General features: G+C 41.7%; 3 protein-coding genes and 2 long non-coding RNA genes across 8 annotated transcripts in view; 2 read left to right on the top strand and 3 right to left on the bottom strand.

Moving 5' to 3' along the window:
- Positions 1-17,976, bottom strand: part of LOC145457856 (uncharacterized) — a 77,286-nt gene that overhangs the window by 3,834 nt on the left and 55,476 nt on the right. The window lies entirely within an intron of this gene.
- Positions 1-17,976, top strand: part of LOC145457814 (apoptosis-inducing factor 1, mitochondrial-like) — a 91,720-nt gene that overhangs the window by 21,993 nt on the left and 51,751 nt on the right. The window lies entirely within an intron of this gene.
- On the bottom strand, positions 449-3,940 carry LOC145457808 (constitutive coactivator of PPAR-gamma-like protein 1 homolog). Its single transcript, XM_080336103.1, has one exon. The coding sequence runs from the start codon at positions 3,445-3,447 to the stop codon at positions 1,048-1,050; it is 2,400 nt and encodes a 799-aa protein (XP_080192229.1). The 5' UTR covers positions 3,448-3,940; the 3' UTR covers positions 449-1,047.
- LOC145457170 (uncharacterized) lies at positions 13,927-15,252 on the top strand. Its single transcript, XR_013920798.1, has 2 exons — positions 13,927-14,597; positions 14,657-15,252. It is a non-coding gene; the product is annotated as an uncharacterized LOC145457170 (long non-coding RNA).
- Positions 15,195-16,799, bottom strand: LOC145457168 (uncharacterized). Of its 4 annotated transcripts, XM_080335341.1 has the most exons (5): positions 16,335-16,791; positions 16,203-16,272; positions 15,740-15,911; positions 15,506-15,647; positions 15,195-15,445 (listed from the first exon to the last, which is right to left on the bottom strand). In XM_080335341.1, exons 3-5 carry the CDS (start codon positions 15,862-15,864, stop codon positions 15,377-15,379), a joined length of 336 nt encoding a protein of 111 aa, XP_080191467.1. In that variant the 5' UTR covers positions 15,865-15,911; positions 16,203-16,272; positions 16,335-16,791; the 3' UTR covers positions 15,195-15,376. The 4 variants fall into 4 exon arrangements, with proteins under 4 accessions (XP_080191467.1, XP_080191466.1, XP_080191468.1 ...); XM_080335340.1 differs by lacking the exon at positions 16,203-16,272 and having other exon boundaries at positions 16,335-16,799; XM_080335342.1 differs by having other exon boundaries at positions 16,203-16,792.

Here is a 17,976-nt window from a genome sequence, read left to right as displayed (position 1 = left end):
TATATATTGGTGGGTTCCCACATTATAATCAAGAAATCATGTCCCATTAAATGGCGCGGAAAAATTTTTCACAATAAATAAAATCTGCCTCATGCACATACTCTATTTTATGTTGAATTACAAAATAATAGCAACGATCGGCCTTGACGGCTATTTCGCAGTGGTTCCATTCCCATGCTCACATTTTAATTTGTGTTTTTGGAATCAGTACGACACTAGCTTTCGATTGAGACCAGTTTGAGCAATTTTTAGTCTCTGGTCGCCAGTTACAGGATTACCAATTACGCTGCTTTTAGCCAGCTGTGTACACTGTGCAGTCTCATTTTGCCGCCCCTGCAGCCAATATATAGATATAGCTTTCACAGATCTAACCCTCTTCACACCAACACGCAAAACAAATCCTATCAACACTGCAACATATTGCTGTCTGGCCTCAGCATGAGTATAGTTGTTCTGTTTCAACTTTTATTGGACTGAGCAACAAAACATAATAAATCGCGGCAGTAATCTCATGCCCCAGCAAGCATGATCATTTGTTAGTACATCGACCAAATTCATCGCTCGAGCCGGACCCCGCAAACAGAGCACCCATTTCGTCCATAGTTACACGCATAGCAAGATATCAAGACACATAATGATCGTGTAATATACGGAATACCTATGGAGTGTGATATTATTTACAAATCAAGTGTTTGGGAGCCTGCAATGATAGAGTAATTTCAATATTGGTTGAGATCAATCAAATGTAATCTCGCTCAGAATCCGAGTGCACTGCCATATTAGAGTTGTGGTTTACTGGAGTCTTGATACGATGGTATCGTCACAAATCGAATAGAGTTGGGATCACAGCCGGTTGTGGAGGCAGACGAGAAATCAAAACCTTGCTATAACAGATATTGATGGGCTGAGGTCATTCCCCAGACGCATGAAAAACTACATAGATATAAACACAAGGGCAGTAGAAGCACACTAATCTACAAAACATGGATATTCAACTACGAGCATAAATTGATAAACTCTTCCTCCAAATACAGAACAAATGAAATATTAATACAAGTTCTTAGAGTTAGAAGCGTCACCCCCCGGCCCAAACCACATTCCTCTCCCTTTGTTCATCACGCCATGTCTGGCATGGCCACCAGCCCAATTACCGACAGTATAACCCGCCACTTTCAGTTGGGTATAATGAGGGTTTGGCGGGGGATACATGAAATGATTACTGTTGAAATCATGGTGAAAAGCCCATCCCGGGTAATGGGCTTTTGCTGACGGTAAACTCAAGTTACTGTAGCCCCCCATAAATGCAATACCAGGGGAAAACTCGGGTGGCGGAGGTGGGAAACATGTTTTTGCAAACGAGTATCCGCAACCTTCCAGGATGGCTTGTCTCATCCTTTCCACTTTCGCCACTTGATCCACACGACCTTCACACAGCTGCACCAAGTTAGAACCGTCCTGGTTTGCTATTTCTAACTTCATTTGGAAGAGTTTTCCGTCAAAATAATGCCACGGTGCGGAAAACATGACGGGCACCGGCTCTCCACAGACGTCGTTCGCAAGCATCGCCGTTTCAACGCCTCGCATGAATATAGAAGCGATCAGAATACCTCTCTGCGTCAGGCTCGGGGTTTCCACCTCCTGAATTGTGAACGGATCGTGTAAAAGCGGTGACACGCAAGTCGCAAGAAACGCATCGATCTCGTGACGATGCAACAAGGGCGTCGGGAATTGGATGAGATATCTCAGAACGGTGCACATGATCAACGCATGCTGCGGAACCAAGCTCTGATCGAGCATAGTAGGCACATCCGATCGCATGCAAGACAAGAATGCACGCATTCTACGATTCTTATCCTCCGGTTCACGGCCCAGCCATAGTTGGTGCAGTGGCGGGACCGGCCAGTCGTTGAACGGCAGCGCCTCCGCGATTTCAGCCGTGAAAAGCAGTTTCCCTTTCGAAGCCCACCATTCCTTAACGATAACGCGACGTTTGGACTTGTTATTTCCTACTGAAAACAGAATCCCGTAAATGTGCTGGCGCAGAGGTTGGTAGATACTGGGCACAGGGGGGAGTTGGTGATCGTCTTCTATGCAAATCGGAATTTGAATCTCTCGGCGAGTGAGAATCTGCAGGATTTGAGGATGCATCATCCCCATTGAGTGGCGGTGATTAGCGATTCTCATAATATCGGGGCTTACAGGCGGGACTGCGGAAGTACCCACTTCAGTATGGCGCGTTGTAGCTTGCATAAGAGACGGTATTCCATTTTCTGGCTTCAATTCGAGGTTCTTCATTTTCTTTACAAGTTCTTCCTCGGAACTCGCCTTGGAATCAGAATCGGTGCCCTTGGAGCAATCCGTGTCTTCCGTGATCTCAGACTCCTCTTTCGAAGGTACTTCTTTCGCTTTGATCTGCGCTCTGTGTTGTGCCACACTTCTGCCTCCGTTGCGACTAGCGGATTGAAAATATGCAACCGATTCGTGAAGAAGTTTGGTCTGCTCGATGAGATCGCCACGAGAATTGCGGAAAACATCTCTGGCGATTTCGTCAAGATTCTCAGGGTCCTGGATTTCTCGAACGTATTTTGCTATCGCCGGAATGATCGAGGCACCAGTCGGTAAGTGAACTCTGCTAATCTTACTTTTTGAGTCGGTCTGATCAGGTTCGATGAGCCTCCATTGAAATTCGCCAACATCCTCTTCACTTAGGATATGATTGCCCAAAAGTGACGCCAGCAACGGCATCGATGATTGTGGGATCTCCAATTGTTTGGAAACCTCGTCCAGAAGAAATTGCGTCGTCGTGATAAACCTGCCGTCTCTAGAAAGCTTAAACTGGTGAGAGGAAAAATATCTCGGCGGGTCAAACACGATGTAATCGGCAGAACGTCCTATTATGCCGTGGAACACATTTCCACGACAAAACGACATGACTTCACGGTGATGATCCTTATTGCTTTGCTCCACGCGAATACCGCAGTCGCGAAAAGCAAGACGTAGACTATGTTCGATAGCTACTGGCGGCGTGAACCACGCGCGTGGCGGTGGTACCCCTTTTTTGTGAATGTGGTTGAGGATGTGTCTCACATTTCCTTTCACGATCATCTGGTCTCGACTCCAAGACTGCATTCTCTCTTTTTCAAAAGAGCCGTTCAAGAAAACAACCATCTCTATATTAAGTCTCCGGACGCTGTTTGCTAGAGCGGCCACAAATTGATACATCTGATTCCATTGTCCGCCGCATACCCAATCGGTGAAGGAGCCTCCGTACATTCTGTGCAGACAACCTTCTGTATCCAGAACTACAAACAGCGGTGTTATTTGACCGGATGGGGCTTTGCTTTTGCCTCCACCTCGTTTCCGCCAGGCGACTTTATCTAGTTCTACATTTATGGCGGCTTTCGGACAACTAGCTTCTATGAATTCCTGCAAGTCTTGAAGACCCATGACTACTAAACCCCCTAGAATACCCCAACCCAGAAATTATGTCTGAAATAAGAAAAAATTAATAATCACAGGATCATAATAGAGATGGCTAATGACGCTGATAACAGATAAAGCTAGGGCCGTGCACAATGAATCGAGCACTAGGATATGAATCGAGTACTGGTATTAATTCTTTGGACAATTTTCAACAATTCCGCTTTGTATCTTGGATATGCTAGGGTGTAGGGGAGGCAAGTTTAGTGTTTTTCAGGGGTCATAGAGCATAGATTAGAATAAACTAATCCAAAATCTTCAGGGTCATAAATAGGTACCTTATTTTTGTAAATTATCCGTGTCCAATGTTACCCCGGCATTTGGGGTAACTTTGGACAGTGTAGTTTTTTGAATGCCTTTACACTCTATAGTTTATGAGACCTCGTAAATGAGGCTTATTTGGTAAGATTTGATGAGAGCAGTGGCTAAAACTGAAACGAAATAGTATATGCCTGGCCTATTGCATGATTTCTACCTAATCCCCTCCCCCCCCCCAAAAAAAACTGGGTAGTTTATGAAGGCTAATGCCCCTTATTCATCCATTATCTCAATTTTCCCTCATGCCTTCACCAATTGGGACTTATAAATAACATATGGTGATAAGGGGTATCCCACTGGCGGTATCAGCAATCGACAGCAAACATCAAGCATGTTACCGTGATTTATTGCCGATTTCAAATATATTACTGTTCTTTAAAAGATACATTTTCCCTTTCCTATGTCCTCTGACGGATATATTTGTCGTAATTTACGATATCCCATATTCAGCAGGCTCATTTTTAGGAGTATGTGATAAGTTTTTGAAGTAGCTTACACCTGATTGCAGTCTCTCGGCTCATTGCCTACCCATTTTTTCATATTTTGCCAAACTTTTAATTTATTAACCTTCTCATTACATTTTAAAAAGCCATCAGGCCGGTCATAACGAACATAGTTGACAATACACTTTGACACAGATGAAGCAGCCACTTTCCTGAGCTCTAAATATCACATTTTCCACTGTCCAAAGTTACCCCGTTATGATAAAATTTGACGAGGTAACTTTGGACATCACATTTTCTTATATTGATCCAAGGGTCAGCCCATTGATATTTTTGCCATGGATTTTAAAACTACTTGAAGGTATGTGCTGCTATGAATCACATATGCTACGTCTGTTTGGTTGCAAGAATTATAATGGCCATCAATGTTGATGAAATTGACCCCCGTCATCAATTTATCAATGCTGGGTCAAGGTTATCTGGTAGTGAAATGAATCCACCTTTTATTGAGACTACTTGTGGTACTTCTACCTCATGAAAAAGAATTGGACATCCAGCGGCAACTCTTTTCGATCAATAACCATTCAAATCTTTTACTGCTTAGTGTCCAAAGTTACCTCAAGTCCAAAGTTACCCCGGTTTACAGTACTGAAATTCTAAGCTCCTTGACACTGAAAATTAACTATTATTTTCGACCGCAAAAGGCTGAAAACCTCTATTTTTCGTATCGCACATAAGAAACATGTAGCAAAGAGCTACTCAAGTTTGAGGAAATGGCATATCTCTGAAGTAGTGATCCACTGCATCTGTTAAGTAGCAGTCTAATCAAACGATAGCATTGTCACCAAGTTCAATAGAATAGGTATGGTTGAAAAATTATTAGACTTCAATGTAGAGCTGAAATTAGATTAATTTTGGTCGCATAAAAAGTACATAATTCAACTATCCACGTCATTCATACCAATGTGACGTCATCGTGATCGATAATCGATTTTGCCCAGCCCTGATAACGACATTAGACGGAGAATCATCATCTCCATCACGATATTAACAAATAACACTCACAATTAACCAGTCACGTGTATGCCTGTACCAGAAATTACTGATCGTATTAACGGTCAGTATTTCAAGTCATTGCTTCAAATGATACAGGGATCACATGACGATGCTGAGAACTACAATCTCAGTGTTTAGACGATAAGACTCGATAGATACATAGACTTAATTATTTCAACAGCCGAGAATAAAATGTAACTCTAATGGTTTTGCAATAACCGCAATAGTGCTCACTCAGAGTAAATAAGTCTTCAAGACCGAACCCTACCGGTACCGATATTTGGATGTCATCATTGACGTTCCTCTTGGCTACATAGGGAACCAGATGAATGGAGTGCGAGTGAATATAAAAACAAGTAAATAATATGGGGATGACATCACAATTTAACAGTTTCACTCTGTTTGCCGTACTGTTCAAGGCTACATCGATATTATGTCAACGTCAAAAATGTCAGCAACAGCAACTATCCTGACTCTTCCAGGAAATAATTCATTATTCTACTTGAGTAGCATCAGTAGACTTCTGACATGGTGTGGTCAATTGCATTTGGGAGTATGAGAGACTGGCATATTACTAATATCACTTGAGGCTGATAAGACATCTTCCTTCATTTTGGTGCCAAGGTACATCAAGAAATATATAACGTTTTGGCCAAAAGATCGGTGGTATTACAGCCCTGACACTCGCTACTCAATTATTTATATGAAATATTTCCTAGAAGAGTCGAGACAATTGTCGATTGTTGACATTCATCCGGAAAGTGTGCGATAAACTCACCGGTGGGATAACCTTGATTGAAAATGACTGCCATTTATTGACCGATAACTTCGATATATATATATATGTATATTTGTCCATAGGCTCCATAATGGCTGGTACCTAATCTCACTGTCCTGGCAATCTGTGATCCACAGCACAAATGACAAAGCCCAGAGTTAAATTATTTGCCGATGAAGAAACACTAATTGGGAATAGTGTGCGTACTTTAGTTTAGTACGCTTGGGTGATTTCAATATCTAGTCACAAAATAACAGACAGTTAGGTGACAAAATATTGACATGCAATAAAGTAACTATTCCAACAGACCCACCCGAATATGTTTAATTATTATCTATTACGTGCCCTAAATTTTCCAACACGACACCTCAATCAACTCTAGCGAAAAGTCTGATAATTATGATAGTCTACAAATTTACTGCAATATATATGCAATCAACGATTTTATATTGACTGATTCGGCCAGAAAACTATCTGCCTATGCTCAGTAAATTGAATGCGTTCACAAGTCCTGACGGAAACAACCAACCAACTGCGGGGTCTGGGGGTGATGCCCCCTAGCTAAAAGTTTGGTTTATTGCTTTGTGGGGCCCAAGACTGCCGATTTTGGGCAATTAGGCTGACGATCGGCCCTAATTCTGTGGATGGGCAGGTGTAGCTGTAGTCAGGTGTTTTCGTGGGGCGCATGTATTCATATTGTAGGGATCGTATGAACCTCTGATAGGTTCAGGTTTGTTTGAGCACGAACCTTTTTGAAAAGTTCTGTGTGAACGCGATCGTGTACCTATGACGTTACGTGACGTCAAATTGCAAATTCCTACCTTACATATTTCAGTGAAGTGATATAATAATGTACAGCGACGACTGAGGCGACATTATGCCACAATGCTGAAGTTTTGAAGTACATGCTGACAGCGCGAAAGACTGTAAAAGACTCTCGGCGCTAGCACGTTTATTTTGGCAGGGCAATTTTACCTCGACTCAGCAGACGCACTACGGTATCATCAGATGAGTGCCATGATAAACTGAACATCTTTATTTCCGATCAAACCCCTCAAAATGTGTCTCTCTAGCATCATAACCTTGCATAAAACAGTTGCATACTTCACGTTTTGAGTTGATTTCAATTTTTTGAAACTTCACCGGTCCGCCGAATATTCTTTTGGAATTTTACCGGTCCGCGAGGTCAAAAAGGTTGAGAACCACTGCTATAAATCACTATGTGATTGGTGCAGTTGAGTGTGGAGAGGGAGAGAGAATCTTTATTTGTCAATTGTGGAGTAGACGTGATATGTTGCAGTCTATAGCTATAGTCTAGTGTGAAAAATAGTGTTTGTTTGCAGACATTTAAATTAGCATTTCCGAATGATGTCAGGAGATAAATTTAGCATCTCGAGTTGAATTTTAGATATGGATTTCGGAACGATCAGATTTTTTGACTGGCGACCAAAGCGAGATAGTGTAATGGTTATGCGTCCGGCTTCTCGAGCGGTAGGTCGTGGGTTCGATCCCCGGCCGGGTCACACCAAAGACTCGAAAATTGGTATCCGCAGCTATCCTGCTATGCGCTTAGCAATCACGGATAGCATGGAGGAGAAAAAAACCGGGGGCGCAGACTAGATGACCTCATGGGGCCGTATCGCAACTCCGTCGTCAAAGCATCTCGATGGTGCAGGCGAAAAAGAATATCATATCTCTCTCTCATAAGCTAATATAGGACTAGTCTCTTGAGTGAAATCTACCCTCACCCCAGATTGGAAACACAGGTTGTTTTCAGCAATAAGTTGCGCGTGACTGAAGGGTTTCTCGCATAGAATAATCAAGTAATCAAACGAAAAGTTGCGCGTGACGTTGCCACCAATTCCACTCTGGCCCTCACCCCACTGACTGAATCATGGCACGCATGCATTCAGTAACCATACCAGATTAAAATATATATATTTTCAGAATCCGTATGGCAATAGCTATATAACGGCTTCATTAAATGTGGCCGGAGATAGACTATACGGAACAGATATGGATTTGGGATGAAAATCTGAGCTGGTCGGGTGATGCTTTCCGTCACCATAACGCCCATAACAATGAACGTAAAAGGTTGCCAGTCAAGACGCTTTACTCTTTTTATTAGATAATACTTCTAATAGTATAAACATTGCCTCTTTTTGGTATTTTTGTGCCTTTGATCCACCGAATAAACAATTCTCTCCCTCTGCGAGGCCGGAAATATAGATATGCTAGAAACTGGCAACGGCCTCCGCGGCAAACCTCGTCGACCAGAAGCTGCACGCTAAAGCGGACTTGCTGCAAATAGAAATATGCTCTTGCCATATCTGCCCTGCCCTATCATCGATTTCATCATAGTGTCCTATATGGTGTCGACACAAGCAAATCGCACGGTTCAATGAAATTGTATCACGTCACAGTTTCCATTTGGCTACAGGCAATTTGACGGTGATTTTTGACCGACTTGCCGAGCATTAAATTTGATGAATCGGGTATCAATCGAAAGCTGACGCTATACTGCTTGCGAAAATACAAATTTTATTCCACTCATGGCCCTGGAACCCCCACAATCTGCCCCAAATTATTCATTGTCGAGTAGATTGGCTTTGTGACGCAACAATGATGTCTGGCGAAACGAGAGACTAGCTCAAGAGCAAGGATGCGGCCGAGCGGCGAGAGTGGGATCAGCTGACGTCGCGGCAATAGCAATGTGCAACCGCGCCACAGAGAAGCGCTGCGCTGTTGATACTTTTTCTATGCGTTTCGGTACAAGCGAGCACACACCAGCCTTTCCTTGACTTGTAAGGGTAGAACTGGGTCCACGGAATGTATTAGGGCCCTACAAATTTTCGCGCAATATCCTTCAGCTGATACAGATATGTAGGCTACGTCTAAGTAGTCTACATTGGATATGTCAGATTATTATGATATCGATTGCCTTAGCCCGCTTGTTGCGTAGGGCTCCAGAGATGCGTGTCGCTGTTGATACTTTTTCTATGCGCTTCGCTAAAAGCGAGCACACACCAGCCTTTCCTTGACTTGTAATTGTAGAGCTGGATCCACAGAATGTATTTGGTCCCTACCAATTTTCGCGCAATCCTTCAGCTGTTAGAGATATTTCTAGTAAGAAAAATATACTTTCAAGTAATAAGATTCACTCAAGACCGCAAATTTAGATAATGTAAATATATCATATTGTAGTAATACAACTACAGTGTTGAGTTTTCACTCTAGTCCCCATAAGCACCACGTCGGTGACCTTGCCAAATTCCGAGAAGGCGAAAAAGTGCAAACTCTGTTGGGCCGAATGGACAATGGACATTCAGTTATTCACAGATGCGAAAACAATACTGCAAATCCGTTTTACGTAAGTTACATTAGGAATATATATACAGGCTACAGAATGAATATAATTCAAATATATGTGATACCACTGTATTACTTTTGACGCAAAAGGTCCCCGGCAGTCAAAAAATCTATTTGGTGATTGAAAAATGCTAAACCAAATTCCAACGTCAACGTTTATAGTGATATCAGATATATTCCAGTGAAAAACAAAGGTATGAATTTAGTGGTAACATTTTGGAATCATTTGGCAGGTATGGCCCGCAAGCTTTCTGCTAACGGATTGAATCCGGACTGCGATACCAGTTTAATTCCACACTCCTGCTGTTAAACTTTATTCAACAATCAACATTTTACCTGATGCATTCGCGGACCAAGTCCTACCCATACGGATCAAATAAAAGCTTGTAATGTATGCTCATGCTCAATGCTCCTTGCTCACACTTAACCATAAAAGCGACTATAGAAAGTATCGATACCCGCCATCAAAAGCGCGACGTGTCTCTGGAGCCCTACGCAACAAGCGGGCTAAGACAATCGATATCATAATAATCTGACATATCCAATGTAGACTACTTAGACGTAGCCTACATATCTTTATCAGCTGAAGGATATTGCGCGAAAATTGGTCGGGCCCTAATACATTCTGTGGACCCAGTTCTACCCTTACAAGCCAAGGAAAGGCTGGTGTGTGCTCGCTTGTACCGAAACGCATAGAAAAAGTATCAACATCGCAGCGTTTCTCTGTGGCGCGTTTGCACATCGCTATTGCCGCGACGTCAGCTGATCCCACTCTCGCCGCTCGGCCGCATCCTTGCTCTTGAGCTAGTCACTCGTCTCGCCAGACAGCACTGTTGCGTCACACAGCCAATCTACTCGACAATGATTAATTGGGGACTGATTGTGGGGGTTCCAGGGCCGCGAGCGGAATAAAATTTATATTTTCGTAATCAATGCAGAGTCAGCTTTCGATTGATACCCGATTCATCAAATTTAATGCTCTGCAAGCCGGTCAAAAATCACCGTCAAATTGCCTGTAACCAAATGCAAACTGTGACGTGATACAATTTCATTGAACCGTGCGATTTGCTTGTGTCGACACCATATAGGACACTATGATTTCATATTGTTAATGCGCCACGGCGTCAGATTTGATCCTAATCTAATTAGCGGTTCGATTATTTTATATCGCACGATATATGTTTTCACTGCTTACCGCAATTATCAATCATGAAATGCTACATCCATATGCTCTCAGAAGTTTGATTTATCACGCTATGGGTGCGCAAGACAATCGTTTTTTAAAGGGGCTGACGAAGTGCTGTTACGGCCCTCCCTCTTACGGCTTCATTTGATTTTGTCGAGTGGAAGTCGAGACTCATGTGAATAGGACTATAGAGTATGACTGGAGTGACGACTCGATTGTTCCCCCATTGTTAGCCGGCAGAATGGTCACGGTCAGATGGCTGCACCCAAAACAGGATCGCTCAGAGCTTGTTTCTATGGCGTTCAAGGCGATTCGTCATGTATTTCTTGAAGCTGCGTCGGATTTAGTTAGACAGTTCAACATTTAGGTAGCGGTGGCGAGACGTTATGACTAGTGAATAATCCCGTGTATCCTCTGTTATATTTTTCGCCAGAATTAGATCATACTTCGTCACGCATAGAAGTCGGTATCATGGCTGATTCGGCCGCATCACTTTGGCCTTTGGGGATGACTGGGAGGGACTAACTGATATGGAAATTGAAGAATGTTTCGAAGGGCTCAATAACTGGAAAGGTGTATGTTTTGTGAGGAATGCGAAGCATCCTTTCCTACAGTGAAAGCTTTGAAGAAACATTACAAAAACTATAAAGTTCTCACCAGTAATTGGAATATATCTGAGGATGGTGTAATTGCTGTTTTGAAGAGGGCTTGTGTAAATAGCAAAAAATACTTTGAATGCGTGCCATCATTCGAGGAACTAGACATGACCAAAGCTGTTCCATTGGTGGAAAAACTCCATTCTGAATATTGTAAACTTGGTGTTGACGGATTTTATCAACATTACTCTAATATCCTGTCATCAAGCTAACAAGTTTCTGGGTTTGCCACAATTGCCAGCTTCAGCATTACTTTTGAAGATTTTTGGTTCTCTCGTCTGCGGTAAAGAGCAGCATCCAATCACAGAGATTGGAGTCAACAGCAAGGAATCTGGTAAGTAAATAGCCTATACTTTGCCTTTCCATGTAAAAACTTTGACGTGTTTTAGACATACTTGAATATATTGGTGGAGTGCTTTTGGAAGCCATTTCTAAGCAAGCCAACGAAGCAATTGCCACATGCCTAACAACTGCAGCGCCATCGGGAAACCTCATAGTGATGCAGAAGAAAGACGGTGGATTGAAAAGCCCGTCTGAACAGTTTCATGGCATGGTTCTCCGCTTTTATGTTATCCACAGTAAAGAAATGGCAAAACCCCTGAAAAAGATAAAAATTTTCAGGGTACTTGAGGCAATTCAATGCGATCCATTCTATAATAAATTGACTCATACTGTATCGCTTCAATCTGTTTCAGACCTAAATGAGGTTGAGGATGTCACGGAAAAGGCAATGAAACACTGAATAACATCTGTTCTCACAATTTTCCAAATGTTTGCGAAATAGATTTAAAAAATATGAACAATATGCTCTTTGAAAGTCTTTGCTTTTTTGTTATTGTTGAAATTGTATAAGCCATGGTATTTCTTTACCAATCTGACGATTGCTACTGCTATCACTGTGGGGTTTACTATAATGTAAAGCAGGGGTGTCAAAGATATGGGCCGCATCCGGCCCGCCAGACGATTTCATCCGACCCGCGAAGCAATTCCGAGTAGATTGAAATATTCTTATATTTTCCAGCATATCTGTTACAAGCGTTGAGATTTTTGGCAGGAAATACTTCCATGTTCATAGGCCCCATTATAACCACCCGGTGGTTCCACTCTAGTTACCACTAGTAACAAGTCGGTGAAATTTACATCCAATTTCAAGAAGGCCAAAAGTGAACACTATGTTCAGAGTTCTATACAAATCAGTTGACATTCATTAATATTATTCACGAATGGTAAAAGTTAACAGCGGTCTTCGATGAGATACAGCAGGAATCCAGATATTAGCCGAGTCAGTTACTCAGTAAATGCCTTATGCCAGCGTAAGGCTATAAAGAGAGGGAAAGGTGCCAATACAACATAAGCCTATGGTGATCAAAATCCTTGGACAAAGTCGGCTAGGAACCCATGACCTAGAAAAGATGCAGCAAATGAAGCGAATGTAGTTTCTGGTAGTGTTAGAGTATGGTAGTTTTTTCTCTCAGTGGCAAATGCTGCCTATCCACATCGAAATTCCCTACCTAAAAAAGGAAACCAATGCGTTGGCCGAAACCTTGACGTTGTACATTGGCTTTCTACTAATGTCGACTGGCAGAGGTCTTTCAAGCGAATTCCAGGGTATTCTTGTATTTTTGGCAATGACAACGAGTTCCATTCAAGTGCGATTTTGCATACTTCCAAGGAGTAGGCTCTGACTATTGTGAATCGAGATCAAGCAGAACATTGACATTACACAAGGCTCTGGTTCTAGTCATACTCGAGTTTCTGCGATTATCGGACAGGCACACAACACTACAAGACTTTTGCGATATTATTTGTTATGTTCATACTCGAATTTCTGCAGGTAATATGATTACCAGTGAACTCGGCCCATGACGAATTCGGCCTATTGAACTCGGCCTATGACCAACTCGGCCCGTGGGGAATTTCTTGATATTAATGATTATAAACGTCGTTGTCCATTGTCTCCACACAATTAATACAATTCACGACATTTATAATAATTTTTATTAACAAATTCACCATGGGCCGAGTTGGTCATAGGCCGAGTTCGTCATAGGCCGAGTTCGTCGAGTTGGTCATGGGCCGAGTTCGGCATGGGCCGAGTTCAATAGGCCGAGTTCGTCATGGGCCGAGTTCACTGGTAACCAGTAATATAGGATATATTTTCAATCAAAGCTATTGAGAACTGTATATCGATATAGTTCAAAATCTTTCCACTTGTTCACTTTGTAGTATTCTTCAGTCGTCCTTTCCATGAATTCATCTCACAATAGCCGATGCACACGAACCAGATATTCTATACACCTTCTGTCATTATATTTATATACGTAGCAAACTCTATAAAGGATGAAAGCCACAATATCACATCAATCTCGTGAGAAATGTAACATAGGCTGCACGGTAATATTCACTAGTCATAACGACTCGCCACCGCTACCTAAATGTTGATCTGTCCTAAATAAATCCGACACAACTTCGAGAAATACATGACGAATCGCCTTGAACGCCATAGAAACAAGCGCTGAGCTTGATCGATCCTGTTTTGGGTGCAGCCATCTGACCGTGACCATTCTGCCGGCTAACAATGGGAGAACAATCGAGTCGTCACTCCAGTCATACTCTATTGGGCTCGAAAATCACGTGACTTTTCAGCATAGCAACCACCGTCTGGGGCCAAGCGCGTTTCTGGTATCATCTTCTCTGCGACAGTAAAGCATTTGTATGTCGCAATTTCTGCTACTGCGCTGGTCTTTGCTGCCACATTATGTGTTTGTGTTACAGGATTGATTTTTTTCGTGCAGATAGATGACAATGTATAGTATTCAATTAACATGATGGAGTATAGAGCAGTTTAAGATAGCCTATTTCAAACAAGTAATTCCAAGGTTTAGTACTTTCATCTGGACCTACTAACTATTCATCGTATGGCTGCAGCATTATTATGCTTCAAGTGTATACTTATCGACACGGAGACAGTGATCAGTCAACATCGGAGATTAAAGGTCAACTGCATCTTCATGACAACTTTGCGGAATCATGTTCAGAATTTTTTTTCATAACGAAATTACCGACTTTCCGTGTTTCAACTCAATCGGAAATTGCCGTAATTTTGACTGAAAGTTCCAATATTGGCATGTTTACAGAAAAAGCAGAATGTGCATTGTGACGTCAAGTGAATGACACATATTATCAACACCGGTCACAGCGGCTGTTTGTGTTCTCGCAGTTTTTATTCTAGTCAGTAATGGCCGAGGTTTCCATTGTAACGGATTTGCCAAGTGATATTGAGACTGAGTCTGAGTACTCCGATGTCGAATGTGAGTATCGTTTTTGCACGTACTTACAAAATTACCGTTAAAATGCCGGATTGGTTCAGGTGTTGATGCGCTCGATCCCACGTCAGTGGAACCCCTTGCAGCTTCATAATAATGATTGGTCATGAACAGCCTAGCTTGCTCAGCGCGAGCCGCTCGTCGAGACTAAATGAAATACAGTTGTATATATAGTATGTAGTGTAATAGCTCGTTTCAGTCATGCATCATGATAAGTTTGTGCTGTAAGGGGGTTCCGAGAGTTACTGACAGAAATAAAGTGTATCACAGAATTGCCAGGATTCAATGCAGTGTGTCTGGACGTTGACGTATTGGAGATGTCCTACTATGGATATCAACAGGAATATGGCCGCAGAATAATAACATCGAGTTCGATGTATGAATGGGATGAGTCTCTGATCCGGTTGCCAAATACTTTTCTCGCACTAATGCATTTGTTTTCACTTTTCAGAAATTGTGTTCGCTGGGTATGGGGATTCTGTGGCAAAAACCAGCGGAAAATCCTGCCTGCATGCGTTGTTAGTGCTGTCCGAACAAAATTTACGTCAAATTCTTACAAAGGATTCAAGTTCAGTAACGCCACATTGTGAATGTACAGTTGTATTCCAAATAATAAACGCATGTAACTAATCGACCAAAATGACTACCGTGTCGGGTGTCAGGCAGAAAAGCAAATCGGGTTTCATGTCGGGCAATAGCTTCCTCTCTGCTAATTTTGATTACGCTGCTAGTCAGAGGAGGTGGAGCGGTCTCAGCACAATCGCTCAACTCAACAGTTTCTGGTCCAGTTCTGATGAGTGCTTGAACTTCTTCGACAAGCTCATTGTAGAAATCTAGAACAGGCATAACAATATGAAGAAATCTTATGCTGCAGTCAGATCAGCGCCAGTTACCAAATGTTGAATTTTCAAGTATCTTGTGGGCCGTACATTCCCCATTTTTGTACTTCCGGTATTTGACCACGGTGCTCCTTCTTTCGACATTTTCTGAGTTTCCGAGCAATTTTCATTGAAATGCAGCATTGCCAACTGCATCCTACAAAATATGCATAATTGATGAGGCTATTAATTATGCCAAAATCTGATATAGGTTAGCTTTGAATAGCCAAGACACTGCAAGGTACCTACCAGGCTTTTATGACTGAAATATGGTTGTAGTGATATAACTTTGGGCAGAAATGATTGAGGGCATTGAATGATTCACTTCCAGCAGTGTTTCCATTCGGCGATAGATGGCGGATGTCATTTTCCATTCGCGTGGAGTAGAGAACATAGCAAATCCTTTCATATGCCAATGAATCTGAAAATGGATTGCCATAATGGTAAACAACAGAATCAAAGATGCTATTCATTGTAACTTAAATTTAGGCCTATATCTATCATGTATATATGCTGAATGAAGCAGTTTGTTTCTTTTTGATACAGTCAAGTAGGCTTTAAAGGATGTAACGCCATCTACACTACCCGTAAATCAAAATCTGGAGTATGAGCAGTTAGTGCAGTCTTGCTTGATTCACAGTGTGCTACCTAAATCAGACTCTTGCACGTTCGACTCTGATTGACACATTGGACAATGTTGAAAAATGCTCACCAGATTATTTCTGTCCACAATCACAAACTGGGTCTTGCTATTCTCCAGACATTCCTCTGAATCTGAATGCCTGCAAATCATTATCTTGGTGAAGACTTGGTACAAATATGATTACACTGTTCAAGTACTCACTCTGACTCGCCATCTAACTCTGTGGGGTGGAAGCTATCGTCACTTGACAGGAATTGGATATCACTTTCACAGTCTTCATAATCCTCTCCGGCAATAGGGTTTGGACATCGATGAAAAGACACTTTGGGTACGGAATATTGCGTATTTCAGCAACCATACGCGACACAAGATGTACCTCCGTGCCTCATCTTCTTCATACCTTCCATATTCACAATCTAATTCAGTATCAAAATCAATCCCAACACGAATAACTATCTGTTTACCACACTGAGCTATACCAGGACTTTTGCCGTGTCATTCACATGACGTCATTTCATAGCTGAATGATTTCATATCCGTTTTTCCGCTTTTCGATTTATAATTTAAATTACTTGAAAACTATCATGTAATTTCAATTATTATTATTTTATTCATATTCCTAACCACATAACGTACGAAATAAGGCAAAGTCATTTTTTAGATGCAGTTGACCTTTAATAATATTGTAACATTACCGTACCGTGTTAAATTTAATTTCAGATGGATTTGGTTAAGCTACTTTTACGATTTGCGAGTTCTTCAAAAATAATCCGAATCTGGTCAAAAGAAGTCAAAATGATTTAGACAACGACCATCCAATATCAGCAATGTATGGTGGTGATGGCAAAGAATTGGGAAATATTCAGTTCAGCCATGAGTATAATGAAAGTTTATGACGTAGAGGTTGGTAACTGCAAAATTACCTGAAAGATTGGGGAAGCGTTGGAATTGAGTTCGAATCCCACTTGACGCAAGTGGGTCGGAGGCTTATCTGGACTCCCCACTGCTTACCTAACTACATGAGCAGCGTCATGTAATCAAGCCCAGATTGCTAAGTAAAGCTGATGAGGCTCGAAAATCGGCACCACTGACGAGGACGTATGGAAGCAAGCAAGAGAAGAAAGAAAGAAAAAGCTTATCAAAAAGCAAAGAGACCCTTAAACTTTAAAGCATTTATGTTGTGGTGCAAACAGATGATGATCATCATCATCATCATTGGTTTATTAGCAATTTTATCAGTTCAATACACCACAAAATGCGATACAATGAAAAGACAGGAAGATGTCGAAGCGACTTGGAGTAGTCTATGGAATCAGACACCCATCTTGACCTAGGCGATGTGAAGAGGAGGCATGCACACTGAATGAAAGTAAAGAAGATAGTATTTCCACCTTTTCAGAGTACTATGTAATATTGCATACTTGCCAGAGTGTTATATTTTTTGAAGTAGTTTTAGGACATGTTTGCGGCACTTTTGTAATGTGTGTATTGACAGATATCAAGTGTCCCTATTCTACCAAATCAAGATCATTAATAGACTTGAGCGTTTAGAAGAAAGTCTTCATTTTGAAATGAGTCGGTGATACTATAGTACTTGCCCAGCATCACAAGTACTTTGACAAGTGCAGTGCAGCTTGTGCATTGCATACTCAAAACTTATGCCATTTCTTCGTTTTGGACCCGACGATTCCCTCGAGATTCTGAATAGAAGAACTACCTAATTCTGATATAACTATATTTCCACAACAATACTTTCTTAATCTTGCATAGTTGCATACTCTCGCTTGATTTTACAAAATTCTAAGAGTGCTGACGAAATCAATAACTGGCCAATAAATTCGAT

This window comes from Botryllus schlosseri, chromosome 15 (assembly GCF_051294905.1).
Source record: "Botryllus schlosseri isolate E-star chromosome 15, Bs_hap1, whole genome shotgun sequence".
NCBI lineage: Eukaryota > Metazoa > Chordata > Ascidiacea > Stolidobranchia > Styelidae > Botryllus > Botryllus schlosseri.
Note: the sequence above shows the minus strand (reverse complement) of the source record. Positions and strands in the feature narration are given on the sequence as shown.